This window comes from Dipodomys merriami, unplaced genomic scaffold (genome assembly GCF_024711535.1).
Source record: "Dipodomys merriami isolate MVZ:Mamm:240054 unplaced genomic scaffold, mDipMer1.0.p SCAF_16, whole genome shotgun sequence".
Taxonomy (NCBI): Eukaryota; Metazoa; Chordata; class Mammalia; order Rodentia; family Heteromyidae; genus Dipodomys; species Dipodomys merriami.
The window spans coordinates 1,834,488-1,849,763 of NW_027202937.1; the positions used below are offsets into that span (position 1 = coordinate 1,834,488).

The 15,276-nt window shown below is 45.6% G+C and overlaps 1 protein-coding gene across 3 annotated transcripts in view; it reads left to right on the forward strand.

Moving 5' to 3' along the window:
- Rcan2 (regulator of calcineurin 2) overlaps positions 1-15,276 on the forward strand; it is a 158,067-nt gene that overhangs the window by 139,449 nt on the left and 3,342 nt on the right. For all 3 annotated transcript variants that reach the window (XM_070023600.1, XM_070023599.1, XM_070023601.1), the window contains 2 exons: positions 4,044-4,217; positions 5,206-5,377. In XM_070023600.1, coding sequence (XP_069879701.1) covers positions 4,044-4,217; positions 5,206-5,377 — 346 coding nt within the window. The remainder of the gene's footprint in view (positions 1-4,043; positions 4,218-5,205; positions 5,378-15,276) is intronic.

Consider the following 15,276-nt stretch of genomic DNA (forward strand, 5'->3'; position numbering starts at 1 on the left):
TTAACCAATCAGAACACACCCTTAGAGGGAGGAGGACAGGGATGCTACATCTCGAGGGACCTGCAGAGCCTGGGTCCCCAGGTCCAGGGCCCTTGTTTAACACATAGAACACGTTTTCCATTATGAGTCCTCCATGGAGTATCTTGCCATTGCTAACTCATAAATACCCCAAATGGAAATTTCTCGCTATACAAAGTTGCAGTCCCAAATGATTCTGTTCACTACAGCCAGTCAGTTTTGTCTTTGTAAGGCCAAGTTAGCTTTGATAGGTGTTGGCCAAAATGTTTCCATTTAGAAAGGACCTCTGAGGTATTTTTTTGTGTTAAATTTGTGTTGGGTTGACACAATCATATTTGCTCCAAATCTCCAGGAATATGAACACGAAATTTGATTTTATGTAGTCTTATCATTACGACGATAGAAAACAGAACCTAAAAGAATTACAAAAAGGGAAGAGGAGGAAAAGCGCCAGCAGAAAGATCATTAGGAATGTTTAAAAAAAACTGTGTACTCTCGTTTTCAATTTAATGATTGCGTCGTGAAAATTGCTCTCTTTTTACACAAGGCACACGCCATTTCAATTTCACAGGAAAAATAAAAATGGGACTGCACGCTGCCTTTGAAAAGCTGACTTTGATCAGATGCCAACTGGGAAAAGGCTGGATTTAAATTTTAAATTGTCTGCCTTCAGAAAGGCATGATAGAGGACATATTTAGGATGTAGCCTCTTAATTTAACATTAAACTTCCTGAAAAATGTCCTCACTGGTTATTGACGGCTCTGTATTCAAACAGAGGCTTCTCTTCAATCTTCAGGAGTTGGAAAGACAGGTGTTTTCTCTCCTCTTTCTCTTTCTTTCTTTCTTTCTTTCTTTCTTTCTTTCTTTCTTTCTTTCTTTCTCTCTCTCTCTCTCTCTCTCTCTCTCTCTCTCTCTCTCTCTCTCTCTCTCTCTCTCGTCCTCTCTCTCTCTCTTCCTCGCTCTCTCTCTCTCTCTCTTTCTCAGCAGAGCCCCGACCAGGGATCCAGATTTCAAATGAAATGTATGTAGTGAAGCATTTTGCTATGAAAATAAATGTTGTAGAAAGAAAGAAAGAAAGAAAGAAAGAAAGAAAGAAAGAAAGAAAGAAAGAAAGAAAGAAAGAAAGGAAGGAAGGAAGGAAGGAAGGAAGGAAGGAAGAAAGGAAGAAAGAAAGAAGAAAACGGTGAGACGCTGCCAGAAAAAATAACATTTCACTTATATCCCCTACAATTCTGAGAATCATTGTGATGACTGGACAGAGTTTGTTCCTGAGGAGGTGTGGCTTAGAACCAGCTGTTACTTTTATCCTTTTCTTCAGCTCCTGGAATATGTCTGGAATGGCTTCTAGTGTTGTCCAATATCTAGCTTTGTTTTGCTCTTGTATATCTTTAGAAGCCGTATTTGTGTATGTTTTGAAATGTGGGGCACAAATAAGTAATTACAGCCAACAGGAAGTAAGCAAACATTCAGGAAGATGATAGAGAACACCGTAAATAAATCAATTACGTGTCTGCCATTACGGTTCCCAATGTGTTTGGGCAAGATGACCAAATATATTGAAAAGCAGGTTCCAAAACTGTTCACATTTTTGACACTGTGTAGTTATTTCCTTCCCAATACAGTCTCAATCAGGCCTGGATCCTCTACATTTGTTTATCAAGGGCTTCTTTCCAGGTCTGGCTTGTGTTGCACACCCATCATCTCAGCTACTTGGGAAGCAGAAATAGGAGGATCACAGTTTGAGGCCCCACCTGGAAAATAAACTAAAACACAAAGGGCTAGAGACATGGTTCATGAGGTAGAACATCTGCCTGGCAAGTGTGAGGTCCTAAGTTAAAAACTCCACAGTAAAAGCCACAGTTTCAAGTATCCTGATTAGATAGCTCTTTTTATCCATATTATCCTTTTATTTTAATTACTACAATTCTATCAACACCAATCACCTGTGCCGTCTACTCATCATACATCAGTTAGTTGTAGCCTCTGTTGTGTGAAAGATGAGACAACATTAAATCAGCACAAACGTAAAATCACCTGTGGCTTTTCCAGCCATGCAGTGGGGGGGGGGGGGGTCTTCCATTACCTCTACCTGGACTTGCTGGCTGCCTTCGCTTTCTGCACTGTTCTGACCTTCTGCATTCAGCACGTGCCTTGTTTAGAGCCCTCCACTTACCCAGCACCCACCTCGGCACCCACCTCCCCCTCCAGCCTCACTCTCCACCCTTTTCTTATCCTCCCACCATCCCCTCGTCCAATCTCTCCACTTACTTCTCCTTTCTCTGGAGTCCATTGTTTATTTTTCTGTGTGTGCACACACGTATGTGTGTGTGTGTGTGTGTGTGCGCGCGCGCGCGTGCGCGCACGCACGTGCCAGTCCTGGGGACTGAACTTGGGACCTGAGCTTTTTTTCACTCACTCAAGGCTAGCACTCTACCACTTGAGCCACAGGTTCACTTGTGGCTTTTTCATGGATTAATTGGAGGTAAGAGTCTCACAGATGTTCCTGCCTGGGCTAGCTTCATACAACAATCCTCAGATCTCATCTTCCTGAGTAGCTAGGATGACAGGTGTCAGCCACCACACACTGGCTCCATTGTGTAATAGTTTTTAATCAGAGTACAGTTTGTGTGAGCTACCTAATGAGTCTGTCATTTGATGGCTTGGCTGCAGTTCTCTACAATGATGGTGTGAAAGTGATGCAAAGTCAGTAGAACGCGCACTTGGACTTTTGAATGGTGGCCTTCTCCCTGGCTGATGGCAGGTGGTATGATCCTCTTTGGAGAGGCTGGGCAGTGATCCACAGCCTCTCATCAGACTATTGATCAGGGAATAAACCCATCCAAATTCTGCTGTGTGGTGAGTTGCTAAGTTGCCGTCTTCGGAGCGCTGGGCATCTCCGATGCATTTTCAACTGTGCTGTCTATGTGTGTGAGACGCAGCATGGAAGTCGGGTTTGTGCTTGCCAGGCAGGTCCTCTACCCTGTGAACCACATTCCTTTTGGCTTCTATTATTTCCCCAATATGCCTATTAAGGCTGAAAAGTTCCCCCCTCCACAAAAAAAAAAATGTAGAAAATTCCCTCTAGGTTCTATTCCACATCAATCTCACTAAACTCCCCAAGTCACCAGGAACTCCAAGCCCTCAGCTCTGCCCCTTCTGTCAGACTCCTGTGACGCTATGCCCTCTCTGCTTTTCCTTACAACCTCTCATCACATTCCATCCCACAGGTTTTATTTTATTTTTCAGTTGAATTGAAAGTGCGTAGTGAGTCAAAAATCTTACATTTGTGCTTTGTATTGTAACCGTGTGGCTAAACTGCAGGAAGACAGGAATGCTAAGATGTCTGTGAATAGAGGGTCTTACGTTCCGTGCCAAGGCGAAATAACTGCAGAATAAGGAGAGTGGAGGGAACGGGCTGGGAGGAAGCTGTGTTCCACCCAGACACTCAGGGACCACGCACCGAGAACTCTGGAAGGTAAAGTTCAGGAAAGCCTCTACTTCTTCATGCAGGGCACTTGTCTTCTGCAGAGAAAGACACTGAAAATCACGCCGGGGCCTTTGGCTGCCTTCTGCAGACCACCAGAACTTGGGGTGGGGTGGTAACCCCTCCTTTCTAGTGAAGAAAAGGGCTGCCACATCAGAGGGCCATGAATACTGTTTGCTGTGTGCATATGCAACACCCCTGTGTTCTAGAGCTCATGAACCCCTTTGAGAATCTGATGATGAGAATCTGGGAAAAAATAAAAGAACATGAGATACCCAGAAATAGTGGACATTTGTACAGCATCCACGTACTCTGAGCCCTATTCATTAGCCCTGCCCGGTTAGCCCTGGCCCAGGCTGTGACTCCTTCCCCCGCACCCACAGGCCTGCTTCGCAGCTGGCCCCAGACACCGGGTGCAGAAAACACGTTAGCAGCGTTCTGTCAAAACAAAACTTTGTTCAAGCATGTTACCCGGCATTTCCCAGATCTGGCCTCCTACAAGACCCGTGGGCAGCAGATTTCCTTCTGTGTTTTCATCAGGAAAAGTTCGAGGGGCTGTTCCGGACTTACGATGACTGCGTGACGTTCCAGCTCTTTAAGAGCTTCCGGCGTGTCCGGATAAACTTCAGCAACCCTAAATCCGCCGCCCGGGCCAGGATAGAGCTGCACGAAACCCAGTTCCGAGGGAAGAAATTGAAACTCTACTTCGCACAGGTAAGGAGATTCTTCACTCCAGCATTTGTCCCACGTGTCTTTTTGTTTTCCTTTCTAAAATGTAAATGGAGCCCTTTAGGACACTCGTGTTTGTTGCCAACTGAGAAGTAGACCCAGGTCAGAGGGGCAGCCTGTGGCTTGGAGAGCAGGCCGAGGAGTCCCACCGGCTCTTACCGGGACAGTCAGGCTAGTTCACTGCGGCTCAGGCTCCTCATCTGCAAAACAGGGGCCAAAGTGACCCATGGCCCATGCCATGGCTGCAAGGACTAAACAAACTGTTGTGGTAGAGCTGCTGGCCAGTAAGTCCAAGGCCTGAGCTCAAACCCAGGAGGAAAGAAGAAGAAAAGGAAGGAAAGAAGGAAGGAAGGAAGGGGCAAGGAGGGAGGAAGGAAAGAAGGAAGGTAGGAGAGAGAGAAAGAGAGCAAGAGAGAGAAATTAAAAAGGAGAGAGGGAAGGAGAAAGAAAGAAGGGAAGGAGAGAGGGAGGGAGTGCGAGAGGGAGGGAGGGAGGAAGGAAGGAGAGAGAGAAAAAAGAAGAGAGAGGGAAGGAGAAAGAAAAAGAAAGAAAGAGAGAAAGAGAGAGGAAGGAAGGAAAAAGGAGATAGGGAGAGAGAAAGAAAAAAAGGAAGGAAGGAAGGAAAGGAAAGGCAGAGAGAGAAAGAGAGAGGGAGGAAGGGAGGTAGGGAGAAAGAGACAAAGGAAGAAAGAAGTAACGGAAGACAGAACAAGCTAGGAAGGGCTGGGCTGAAGCTCAGGCTCAGGCTCCACAAGGCATATTTTCCTAAGGCCCCAGGTGACCTTGCATCATGCCCAAGGTCAAACTCCATTTTCTAGGAGACAAGCACACGTGGTGGGTAATACATAGTAATTACTACTAACATCTGGTGCATCTGTCACAAGCTGAAATAAAGCCCCACACCTTAGTCCACCCACCTAGCACATCCAAAGCCATCGTCAATGACGGGCCACATGTGCACTCTGTTTGGAAGGTTCAGACGCCGGAGGCAGATGGAGACAAACTACATCTGGCACCCCCGCAGCCTGCCAAACAATTCCTCATCTCCCCACCCTCCTCGCCGCCTGTGGGCTGGCAGCCCATCAGCGACGCCACGCCGGTCCTCAACTACGACCTGCTCTATGCTGTGGCCAAGCTGGGACCAGGTAAGCGCTTGGCCCGCTAAAGAAAAGCATAATCAAGCATGTGTCAGCAACCCAGAAAAGCCCGAGAGGATGAGCAGCCTCTGCTGCAAGCACGGGCTGGTGGTCACATCTGCATTTCCGATGGGTTTGTTGTTGCTCTGCTCTGCATTAACAGCTGCGTGGATGGATGACCAATGCAGTGGGAACGCCCCACCGCAGGGAACTCAGGCCTCAGGCTGTGGCATGCAGGGTAGATGTCTCTGATCTGGACGTGTTATCTAGTTCTGAGATTCTTCTGCACAGCATGACGAAGCTGCTTGCTCAAAACTGGCAAAATGGGGTCTGGCGGCTGCCAGGAGGCTCCTATGCTGCCAGATACCTAGTCTTATCATTGCCACAGGTATTCATGATACACCCAGGAATCCTCTGCCGCACTTTGTTGTTCCCCTTCCCTTCCCTAATTCAGATAAACGTATATACAAGACACGGGGTACCAAAATCAAATACAATGACAACAGGGGATAAACGTAGGGGGAAAAAAGAAAGAAAAAAGAAATCACATAGTACATTAAAAACAACAACTAAGAAAAACCTCTTGTTTCCATATCTTGGAATTCGTTTTGCTTAGCATCATCTTAAATGCTCATATGTACATAGCTATTGAGATATTGTGATCCTCCTGTAGACATATACTAATTATTACAAATGAGGGAAACAACTGCAGAGCCTATGTTTCTTTGGATCTGGCTTACTTCACTTAATATGATTTTTTCCAAGTCTTTTAGTTCACACACACACACACACACACACACACACACACACACACACACACACACACACACAGAGTCAGTTGCATTAAAGAATCTAACTTTAGAAGAGTATTGGTTGCAATCCCTTGCTTCTGGTGTTGGCCTTTGAAGCTCTGATTCAGTCATTTTCATTGCAGTCCAGTATTGCATTTTATGAACACATCACCTCACTTTATGAACCCACAGTGATGTTGCTAAGTGTTTAGATCGTTTCTGGGAATTTGTTCTTGCAATCAGGTCAGCCTATTCCTGTGTATATCACTGGGATGTGTGCAAAGTACAGCTCATGTATACTTTGTGGTGGGCAGCAGTGAACTACCACGGTCCTCGGTTTTCCAGGAGGTTTCAGTGTGTGTCCTTGGAGTAGCTGCAGCTTGAATGTCTTTTCTGAGACATCTTTCTCTCCATTCCTTGCCAGCCATTGGAGACCGTTTCCCTTTCCAGCCCCACTCCCATGCTGATAACTAATGTGCATCTATTTAATAACTGAGCTGAAACTATCACCTAGGGTATACTGGACACTGCCATAGGCCATGTCTGTTACCGAAACAACCAAGACAGAGTTGCTTATAAAGGAGAGAGGTTTGTTTGGGCTGATGTTTCTGGAAGCTAGGAAATCCAGGAACATGGTGCCAGATAGTTCAGGAGGGATGCCCCTGCTTTCCAACAGCCGAGAGAGAGAAAGAGAGAGAGAGCTTGCTCACATGAGAAAGATAAGAATCATCCATCATTGCTCTATCTTACCCACCTCCCAACATGGTGAGAGTTCCAGAGCCTGAACTTTTGAAGGACGCACTCAAACCGTAGCAGAGGCAAAGGATGGAGCAGGGCTGTACCCCGAAACCCACCCCCCGTCCCTGTCCCCAAGAACTAGAACTTGGTCTCTTCCTGCCTCTGTGCACGGATTGGAGATGTATGTCTTACTCATTTTTGAGGGTTCCATACTTGAAAGCACGTTGGACAGAGTAGGCACACAGTAAGCATGGAAGAATGACGGAATTCAGACATGAGTGGGAAGGTTCTCGATTACCGTGCTGGGAGGCAGCGGCTTTACTAACAGATTACATATTAAAATCCACTTCTCCAGAAGAAATCCAAGGTGTAGTGAAAAGAACAGTGTCTTACAGTGTCTTGTTGCTCCACATTGGCTCTCCCTTTCCTTGCCCTCAAAACACACCCACTGCGTCATGGACCCTTCCCTCTCCTCTAACATTGAACAGCCAATGGAATGGGCCGGCCAGAATCTGCTACCTTTGCTCTGATTAAGGGTCTTTTGCTCTCTAAAACAAAACAAATGAGCAGAAAGCATGAAGGCTTTATGAATATCCTGGGGGAATTTGTAGAAGCCTGATATTCACTTGTGACCTGGACAAAGGAAGATGAGTTCTGGCCTGGAAATGGAGAATGAATTGAATCATTATTAGCAATTAATTTAGAATATTAATTATTCCTCATTCCCAAAGCAATGGAGTACTATGTTCTTTTTTATGTAAAAAAGAGGAAAAAATAAAAACCCCACCATAACAAAACAGCTTATCTATACCAATCAGAAAAAATAACAAGGCCAAATAAAGACATATGCCCTACTGCAGCTCAGTACATCAGAGGCAGACAAGGCTGCCTGCCTTTGTTCTGAGCTCTGGAAAGGCTGTGAAAGGTTATGTCATTGTTGCTCAGATACCCATAGGGACCAATATGAAAATGTCATTGTCTATTCTCTTTTTCCTCCTGCTATTTTTAGCTCTTGTTAGGGAGATCAATTTCCGTTAACTGCAGAGAAGGGTTTAAAATGGTGCTTGAGATTGCGTAGGTCTGCTATATTTAGAATTTTAGCCTTCCTCCAATTCTGCTGTATCAAAACATGTGGTAGTAAAGCAACATTGCAAGGGTTCTTGCTTGATACATATTGTTTTCCTCCAAATGGAAACAAATGTGTATTTTACTAATAGACACAACTCAGGAGGAAAAACAGCTTCTATTCCAGGCTGTGATTCAGAGGTTGAGAAAACTCGGTTGTTAAAATATAGATGAGTGCCTATATTTTTGGTGCATGTACGAATGAATATTACATTAAGTCTCAGGTCTTGTTCAGCAATGGCTGTATTCTGACCAGAGACATGAAAGGCAGACACTGCAGCTAGTACCTGTCCCTATGCATACTTCACCCTGCAAGGACCCTGGGCTTGTGACCCTGGGCAGCATCCTCTGGCTCACGTGTCCTTTCTAAGATTCTCCCCTGGGAAGTTTCTAAAGGGCCCTTTTTCTTCTCAGTGTATGTTCTTCAATCACTACTGAGTGGCAAGATAAAAATACTTGCTTCCCTGATTTCACAGGTAAGATGAGCATATTATAGAATAATTGAAAAGATTCCTTGGGAATCTTTTCCTTGGGAAAAGATCAATCACAGAATTGTTTTTTTACCATCCCCAAATCAGTACTTTAAACCACTGTGGTACTTTTCTTTCACTTTTTCCTTTATGGGTGGATGCATGTGTTTGTGTGTGGATGCAAGTGTATATAACATGTTCCCATAGAGAGAGAGAAGAAGAAGAGAAAGAGGGAAGGAGGGAGAGAGAGAGGAAAGGAGAGAGGAAAGAAGAGGAAGGAAAGGAAGGAAGGAAGGAAGGAAGAAAAGAAGGAAGAAAAGAAGGGAGGGAGGAAGGGAGGGAGGGAGGAAAGAAGGAAGGAAAGAAGGAAGGAAGGAAGGAGAGGGAGGGGGAGGAAGGCAGGAAGGAAGGGAGGAAGGAGAGGGAGGGGGGAGGAAGGCAGGAAGGAAGGGAGGAAGGAAGGAAGGAAGGAAGGCAGGAAGGCAGGCAGGCGGGCTCCTATGGGTCCTGTAGTCTTCCTCATAGGCTCTTTGTCCCAACCATTAATTCAGGTCCTCAATCACTGAATCTCATAAAGAACTTTAGCTCCTATATGTCTTGGAGGCAGTGAAGATAAATGGCCACCCTAATACAGTATCAGAAACCTCCAGAAAGCACAGATTCCCATTTGTTGAAATAAATCTCCCCTCATAGCAAATCTGCCGAGCATTCCTCCTCTCCCCCTTGCCTTATTCCTTTCCACCTTCCCACTCTGTCAGTATCGCATGAGATATCTTTCTTTGCTCCATTTGGATGTAGATCAGGGCTTGGGATAAGGAAGGAGAATTCTGGGTACTTGTGTCAGCACAAAGTCCCTCCCCCACCACCTGAACTTCTCACCTGAATGTGAGGGGCAGTATATTGGGGATGCCATGTTAGCCAGCCCTGAAGAGAACACACTGCTTTTCTCTGGGTTCTACCACAATCAAAAAAATATGAATCCATGAAAAGGAAGGTGTCAGAGAGGAAACCTTCACAGAAGACTTGATTCCTTGGACTCTTTCTTTTGATCTTGAATCCATTATATTATGCTTTAGAAAACCAGGTTTGTTCTGCTCTGATGAATGTTGTAAAGAGACAGTGACCAACTAGCTGTGATCTTCTAAGTTTCCAGTAAATCCTTCTACTCCAGATTATCTTTTGTTTCATGAAGCTCGGTCAGGGAGACAGGGTTTTCTCTTGCCTGAGGAGGATGATTACAACTCAAGATTCAAGATCCATCTTTTATTGGCTGCCTGCTCTTGAACAGGTACCTCAGGTTCCTGAACAGTGAAATTAGAAGACAAGCACCACATGAGATAACCCATGTGAAGCTATTTGTCCAGCTCTGTATGGTGCCTACGTATTATCATCTCGTCTCCAAGTTGTACCTTAGGCTCCCATGGAAATATCAGTCGGTGCCTATAGTAAACTCAGGTTCAATGTTTCTCAAAAAGAATGCCGCTCTCTTTGGGGACTGGTTTTTGTACACTTCACAGGACATTGTGCATCCCTGAGCCTCCTACTCAATGCCCCATCACAGTCCTCATGGCCCAACAACAAAATCCATTTTGCAGACTACACTGGAAACGTGGCGTTTGTTTGAGAACCAAGCCAACGACCCTTGCTTGAGGGAGACAAATAGTGGTTGGGACCCAGAGGTCCTGAGCATCAGAGGTGTAGGAGCAGAAAGGGACGAATGCTAGAACTCAGGGAAGTAGCATCCACCTCAGCTCGTCCCTCCTGCTCCCTTCACTCACAAAAAGCAAGATTGCCAAGGTCCACCCTGAAAATGCCGTGAAGCAGCATGTCTGGGAGAAGCGGGTGGTTCAGCCCTGGGAAATTCCCCGATATGATTGACTAGAACTCAGTCCTTAGGTGGAAGAACACTTTTAGCCCCAGAGTAACAGGACTGAGACGTTCAAACCACAAATGCAGGCCTGTGGCCAGGACACTGCTCAGCTTCCTGCTTCCGACTTCCTACTTCCTGCTTCCTACTTCCTACTTCCCAATGACTACTCCCTACTTCCTTCCTCTTACTTTCTGCTCCTGGCTTTCTAATTCCTACTTCCGGTTTCCTAATTCCTTCTTCCTGCTACTGGCCTGTGTTTCTCCTCCAGTTCTCTGGGTGCTAGGTCCGTGCCAGGCAGAGTTAGGTGTGGTTGATACCAGAGCAGCATGCACCCTGGCCCTTACAGACTTTCATTACCTTGCTAAATTCAAACCCCCATTCTGTTTTCGCCATCAGGAAAGCATGCACGGTGAGACCCCCACAGATGGAAAGCCCTTGTAATGCCACTACTCATTAAGACTCATAACTACTTCCTGGTTCATCCTGGGGAAGATTATTTATGATGAAAACAATTAGGGTCAGCAGGAGTGATGCTTTTTAAACCTAGACTCTCCATTTATCTGAAGTGATTCTAATACTGGAGTTCATGTTCAACCCAAATAAATATCAAGCACTTAGCACACAAACATGCCTGGTTCTGCTATTAGAAATGTTCTTAGCATGTGCTTTGATAGGCCATCATCCCTCCTTAAAATTCACTAAAGACTGGTTAGTTAGCTCTGGTGGCTCACAGCTATAACCCTAGCCACTCGGGAGGCTGAGATCTATGGATCTCAATTTGAAGCTAGCTGAGGCAGAAAAAAAATCTGTGAGGCAATTATATCCAATTAACCACCAAAAATCTGGAAGTAGAGCATGGCTCAAGTGATAGAGTACCATCCTTGAGTGAAAAAGCCAAAGCTTTTTCACTCAAGGGAAAGGTCCTGAGTTCAAGTCCCAATGTCAGCACAAACACAATTCACATAGACTGGTAACTGACACCAGCTGTTTCCCTTTGAGTTCAGACCCAACTGAGAGTTATATAAGCAGACAGATGAGAGTTTTTCCATAATTACCAGCTCTATTTCTGACTAAAGCCTATGGTGGACCATGTGGGTTTTTTTGTGGAGCAACAACCAAGACTTCCTACAGCTGAAATGCAGAATTGCGTGGGCACACTTACCCTGTGATGGAGGTAGAAAATCTCGGGCTGCCACTCACCGCAAGGGCTTTTACATCAGGCTTAGCACAGGGCCCAGAGCAGAGCACAGATTCTTGAAGGCAGGCAGGGCTCAAAGATGGAAGAGAGCAAACGAAGCATTTCTAGTTCTCTCCAGCATCATCCATCAGCCTCCACTGCAAGGTAGAAATGGCTGGCTCAGGTAGACCTGCCACATGAAAGGTCTACAGAAGTAACCACCCTATCACAGTGCTTGAGCAGTGAAACCATGCCTGAAGGTGTTCAAATGTGACTACAGTGGCTTTTGAACAGAATTTTGGACAATCCAAGACTTACCAGTGGCCACATAACAAACAGACTCCCCAAATGGAGGGTCTAAACAGTGATCTCCACCACCTGAGCCATGCTCAACTTCCAGATTTTTGGTGGTTCATTGGATATAAATGTCTCACAGATTCTTTTCTGCATCAGCTAGCTTCAAATTGAGATCCATAGATCTCAGCTTCCGGAGTGGCTAGCTGTTATAGCTTTGAGCCACCAGAGCTAGCCAGTCTTTAGTGAATTTTAAGGAGGGATGATGGCCATCGAGCCAGAGTTCCTGAAGGAAAGGCAGAATCGCAGGGCCCAGAGAGGCTGTGGCACCCAGAGCGCCTTGCTGTGTTCCATGACCCAAGATGAGTGAGCGCTGGTGGTGAGGAGCCAAAAGACCCACCTGAACTCCTCCTCCTTCCCTTTCTGCAAACCCAGGGGCCTCCTTCCACCATCCTCTACCTGCTCTGGAGGAAGGAACGGGCATATAGTGTCTGGGCTCATGCCTTTGTGGGACCACAGCCCCTTGTCCTCACACAAAACCCTGAGACACTGGCATCCAGACACAGAAACACGGGGAGACACGCAGTGGATACTAAGAACGTGTGCAGATTCCATCGGTAGGACTAAGTATATATCAGATTCCATTGGTGGGTACTAAGTACATGTCAGATTCCATCAGTGGGTAATAAGTACACGCCAGATTCCATCGGTGGGTACTAAGTACACATCAGATTCCATCGGTAGGTACTAAGTACACATCAGATTCCATCGGTGGGTACTAAGTATATATCAGATTCCATTGGTGGGTACTAAGTACACGTCAGATTCCATCAGTGGGTACTAAGTATACATCAGATTCCATCAGTGGGTACTAAGTACATATCAGATTCCATCAGTGGGTACTAAGTACATGTCAAATTCCATTGGTGGGTACTAAGTATATGTCAGATTCCATTAGTGGGTACTAAGTACAGGTCAGATTCCATCTGTGGGTATTAAGTACATGTCAGATTCCATCTGTGGGTATTAAGTACATGTCAGATTCCATCTGTGGGAACTAAGTACATGTCGGATTCCATTGGTGAGTACTAAGTACATGTCAGATTCCATTGATGGGTACTAAGTACATGTCAGATTCTATCGGTGGGCACTAAGTACAAGTGTAGTTCTTTTGGGGTCAGAACTTGCAGAGCTGCATCCTCTGCTGGTAGTTTCTGTCTTGCATAAACACCCTCAGCAAATTGACAGATGTCTGAGAGCACGGAGCCTTTGTGCACAGGCTGTTTGCCTGTGTCTTCCTCTCCTTAGCGACGGCAGATGTGGTATTTCTGCCTTTGGAGGTTGATAGCTAGGTTGGCTTACATTGGTTCTAAATTCTGCAGCGAGGATGGAACCCACACAACCAGGCACTTGGGTGGTACTGACTCGCACAACACAACTGCACATCTTTGTGGAATGGTGACTTAAGTTTCAAGCGAGTGCTGGCTCTTAATTCCTGTGGTCCAAGTCATGTGAGTGACTCAGACAAGCACCTTCCTGGTCCCCCCTCCCAGATCTCTTACATCTGTCACATTTGTATATACTTGCGTTTCACCCAACGTGTGTACATAGGAGTTTGTAAGCTAAATCTAGCATCCACATAGAAAGGCACCATGCATCCTTTGTGTCTCTGGGGCTGACTTAATGCTCTTCATAGGGTTTGACTATATGAATTTGTTCAAGGGCTATTATAACAAAGTACCACAAATGGAGAGGCTGTGACAACACAAAACTTGTTGACTCACAGTTCTGGAGGTTCAAAGTCCAAGATCAAAGCATACCCAGGGCCGTGGTCACTGGAAGATGCTATGAGAAGATGCTTCAGAGCTCTGTCCCGGCCTCTGGTTGTTCTTAGGCCTCCTGTAGCGTAATTCCAGATTTCACATGGCATTTGGGGCATGGAGGTGTGTGTGTGTGTGTGTGTGTGCGCGCGCGCACGCGCACTTGTGCACACGTGCTTGTGCCAGCACATACTCACAAACTTCCTCCTTCTTCTTATGTCACAAGTCATATCAAAGTTGGGCTTCACCTTAAAGCCCTTGTCTCGGCATGAGGTCTGTCAAGACCCTCTTTCCAAATGAAGTCCCCTTCACAGGTGCTAGAGGTCAGGAGCAGTGTCTTCTAAGGGGACACAAGTCAAACCACCGCAATGGCTGACCCTGACCTTCGCATCTTCCCCAGTAGCACTTAGCATCATCAGTGTTCCTCAGTCTCCAGTTCATAGAGACTTTGTGAGACCTTCATGCTCATTGTCCTGCTTGCCCACGTGTGCCCTCAGAGTCACTGAGAGGGACAATGCTGGCTGTAGCCATCAGCAGAGGCACCTGCCACTGAGGAGAGCAGATACTATCCCTAGACGGGTTAGTGTTTCATCAGGATCCCAGAAAGAGCACAAGATCGAGGGAACTTTCTGGCAGAAATGAAACGATGCCAAGTAAAAGTATCTAATTTGGTAGGTACAAGACAATCCCCATCATCATTAGAACACAGCAGTAACTGGGTTGATGAATCAGAAAGGAACAGGGGCAGATCGTGTTGGGAAAGACAGGGGCACAGCCAGACAGAGTCTTATATGAGTACAAGAAATTTACAAGAAAGTTGGACTTGGTCTGTGAAACCTGGGAGGTACTGCCCAGAAGTGATCTGGAAGACAGTGATTTTTAGAAGATTTCTCAATTGGTTCATGAAGGATGAATAGTGAAGGAGGAAATGTTGGAGGAAGAGTAAGATGCTAATGGTTAATGTGAAGTTATAAGGTCGCAGACAGAATTCTCACCAGGCAGTCTTAGTATTTGAACCCAGGACATCTGGAAGCCTTTCAGAGTGATTGCTCCTCACCATGTTGGCACCACCATCTTTTCTCTACCTTTCCACCTTAGTGCTTACCATATTACATTGTGCTCATTTCTTTTTCCATGTGCCTGCACAAAAAGCACAAAGATCTGTATTGCCTTTACAACCTGAGACTGCGAGAGATGCTCCACACACACTTGAAATAAGAGACAGGAAGTTGTCTTGAGCTGCAAAGTGAGCCAGTTAAGCATAAATGTCTTACCTAGCTCCACTGGCTCATTTCTGTCATCCTAGCTACTCAAGGGGCTGAGAACTGAGGATCACAGTTCAAAGAGAGCCCAGGCAGGAAAGTCCATGAGACTCTTATTTCCAATTAAATACCAAAAAGCCAAAAGTGGAGCTGTGGCTCAAGTGGTAGAGTGCTATCTTTGAGTAAAGAAGTTCAGGGACAATGCCCAAGCCCTGAGTTCAAGTCCTAGGACCAGCCAAAAAAGAAAAAAGAAAGGAAGGAAAGGAAGGAAAGAAAAAAAGAAAAGAAAAGAAAGAAAGAAAGAGAAAGAAAGAAAGAAAGAAAGAAAGAAAGAAAGAAAGAAAGAAAGAAAGAAAGAAAG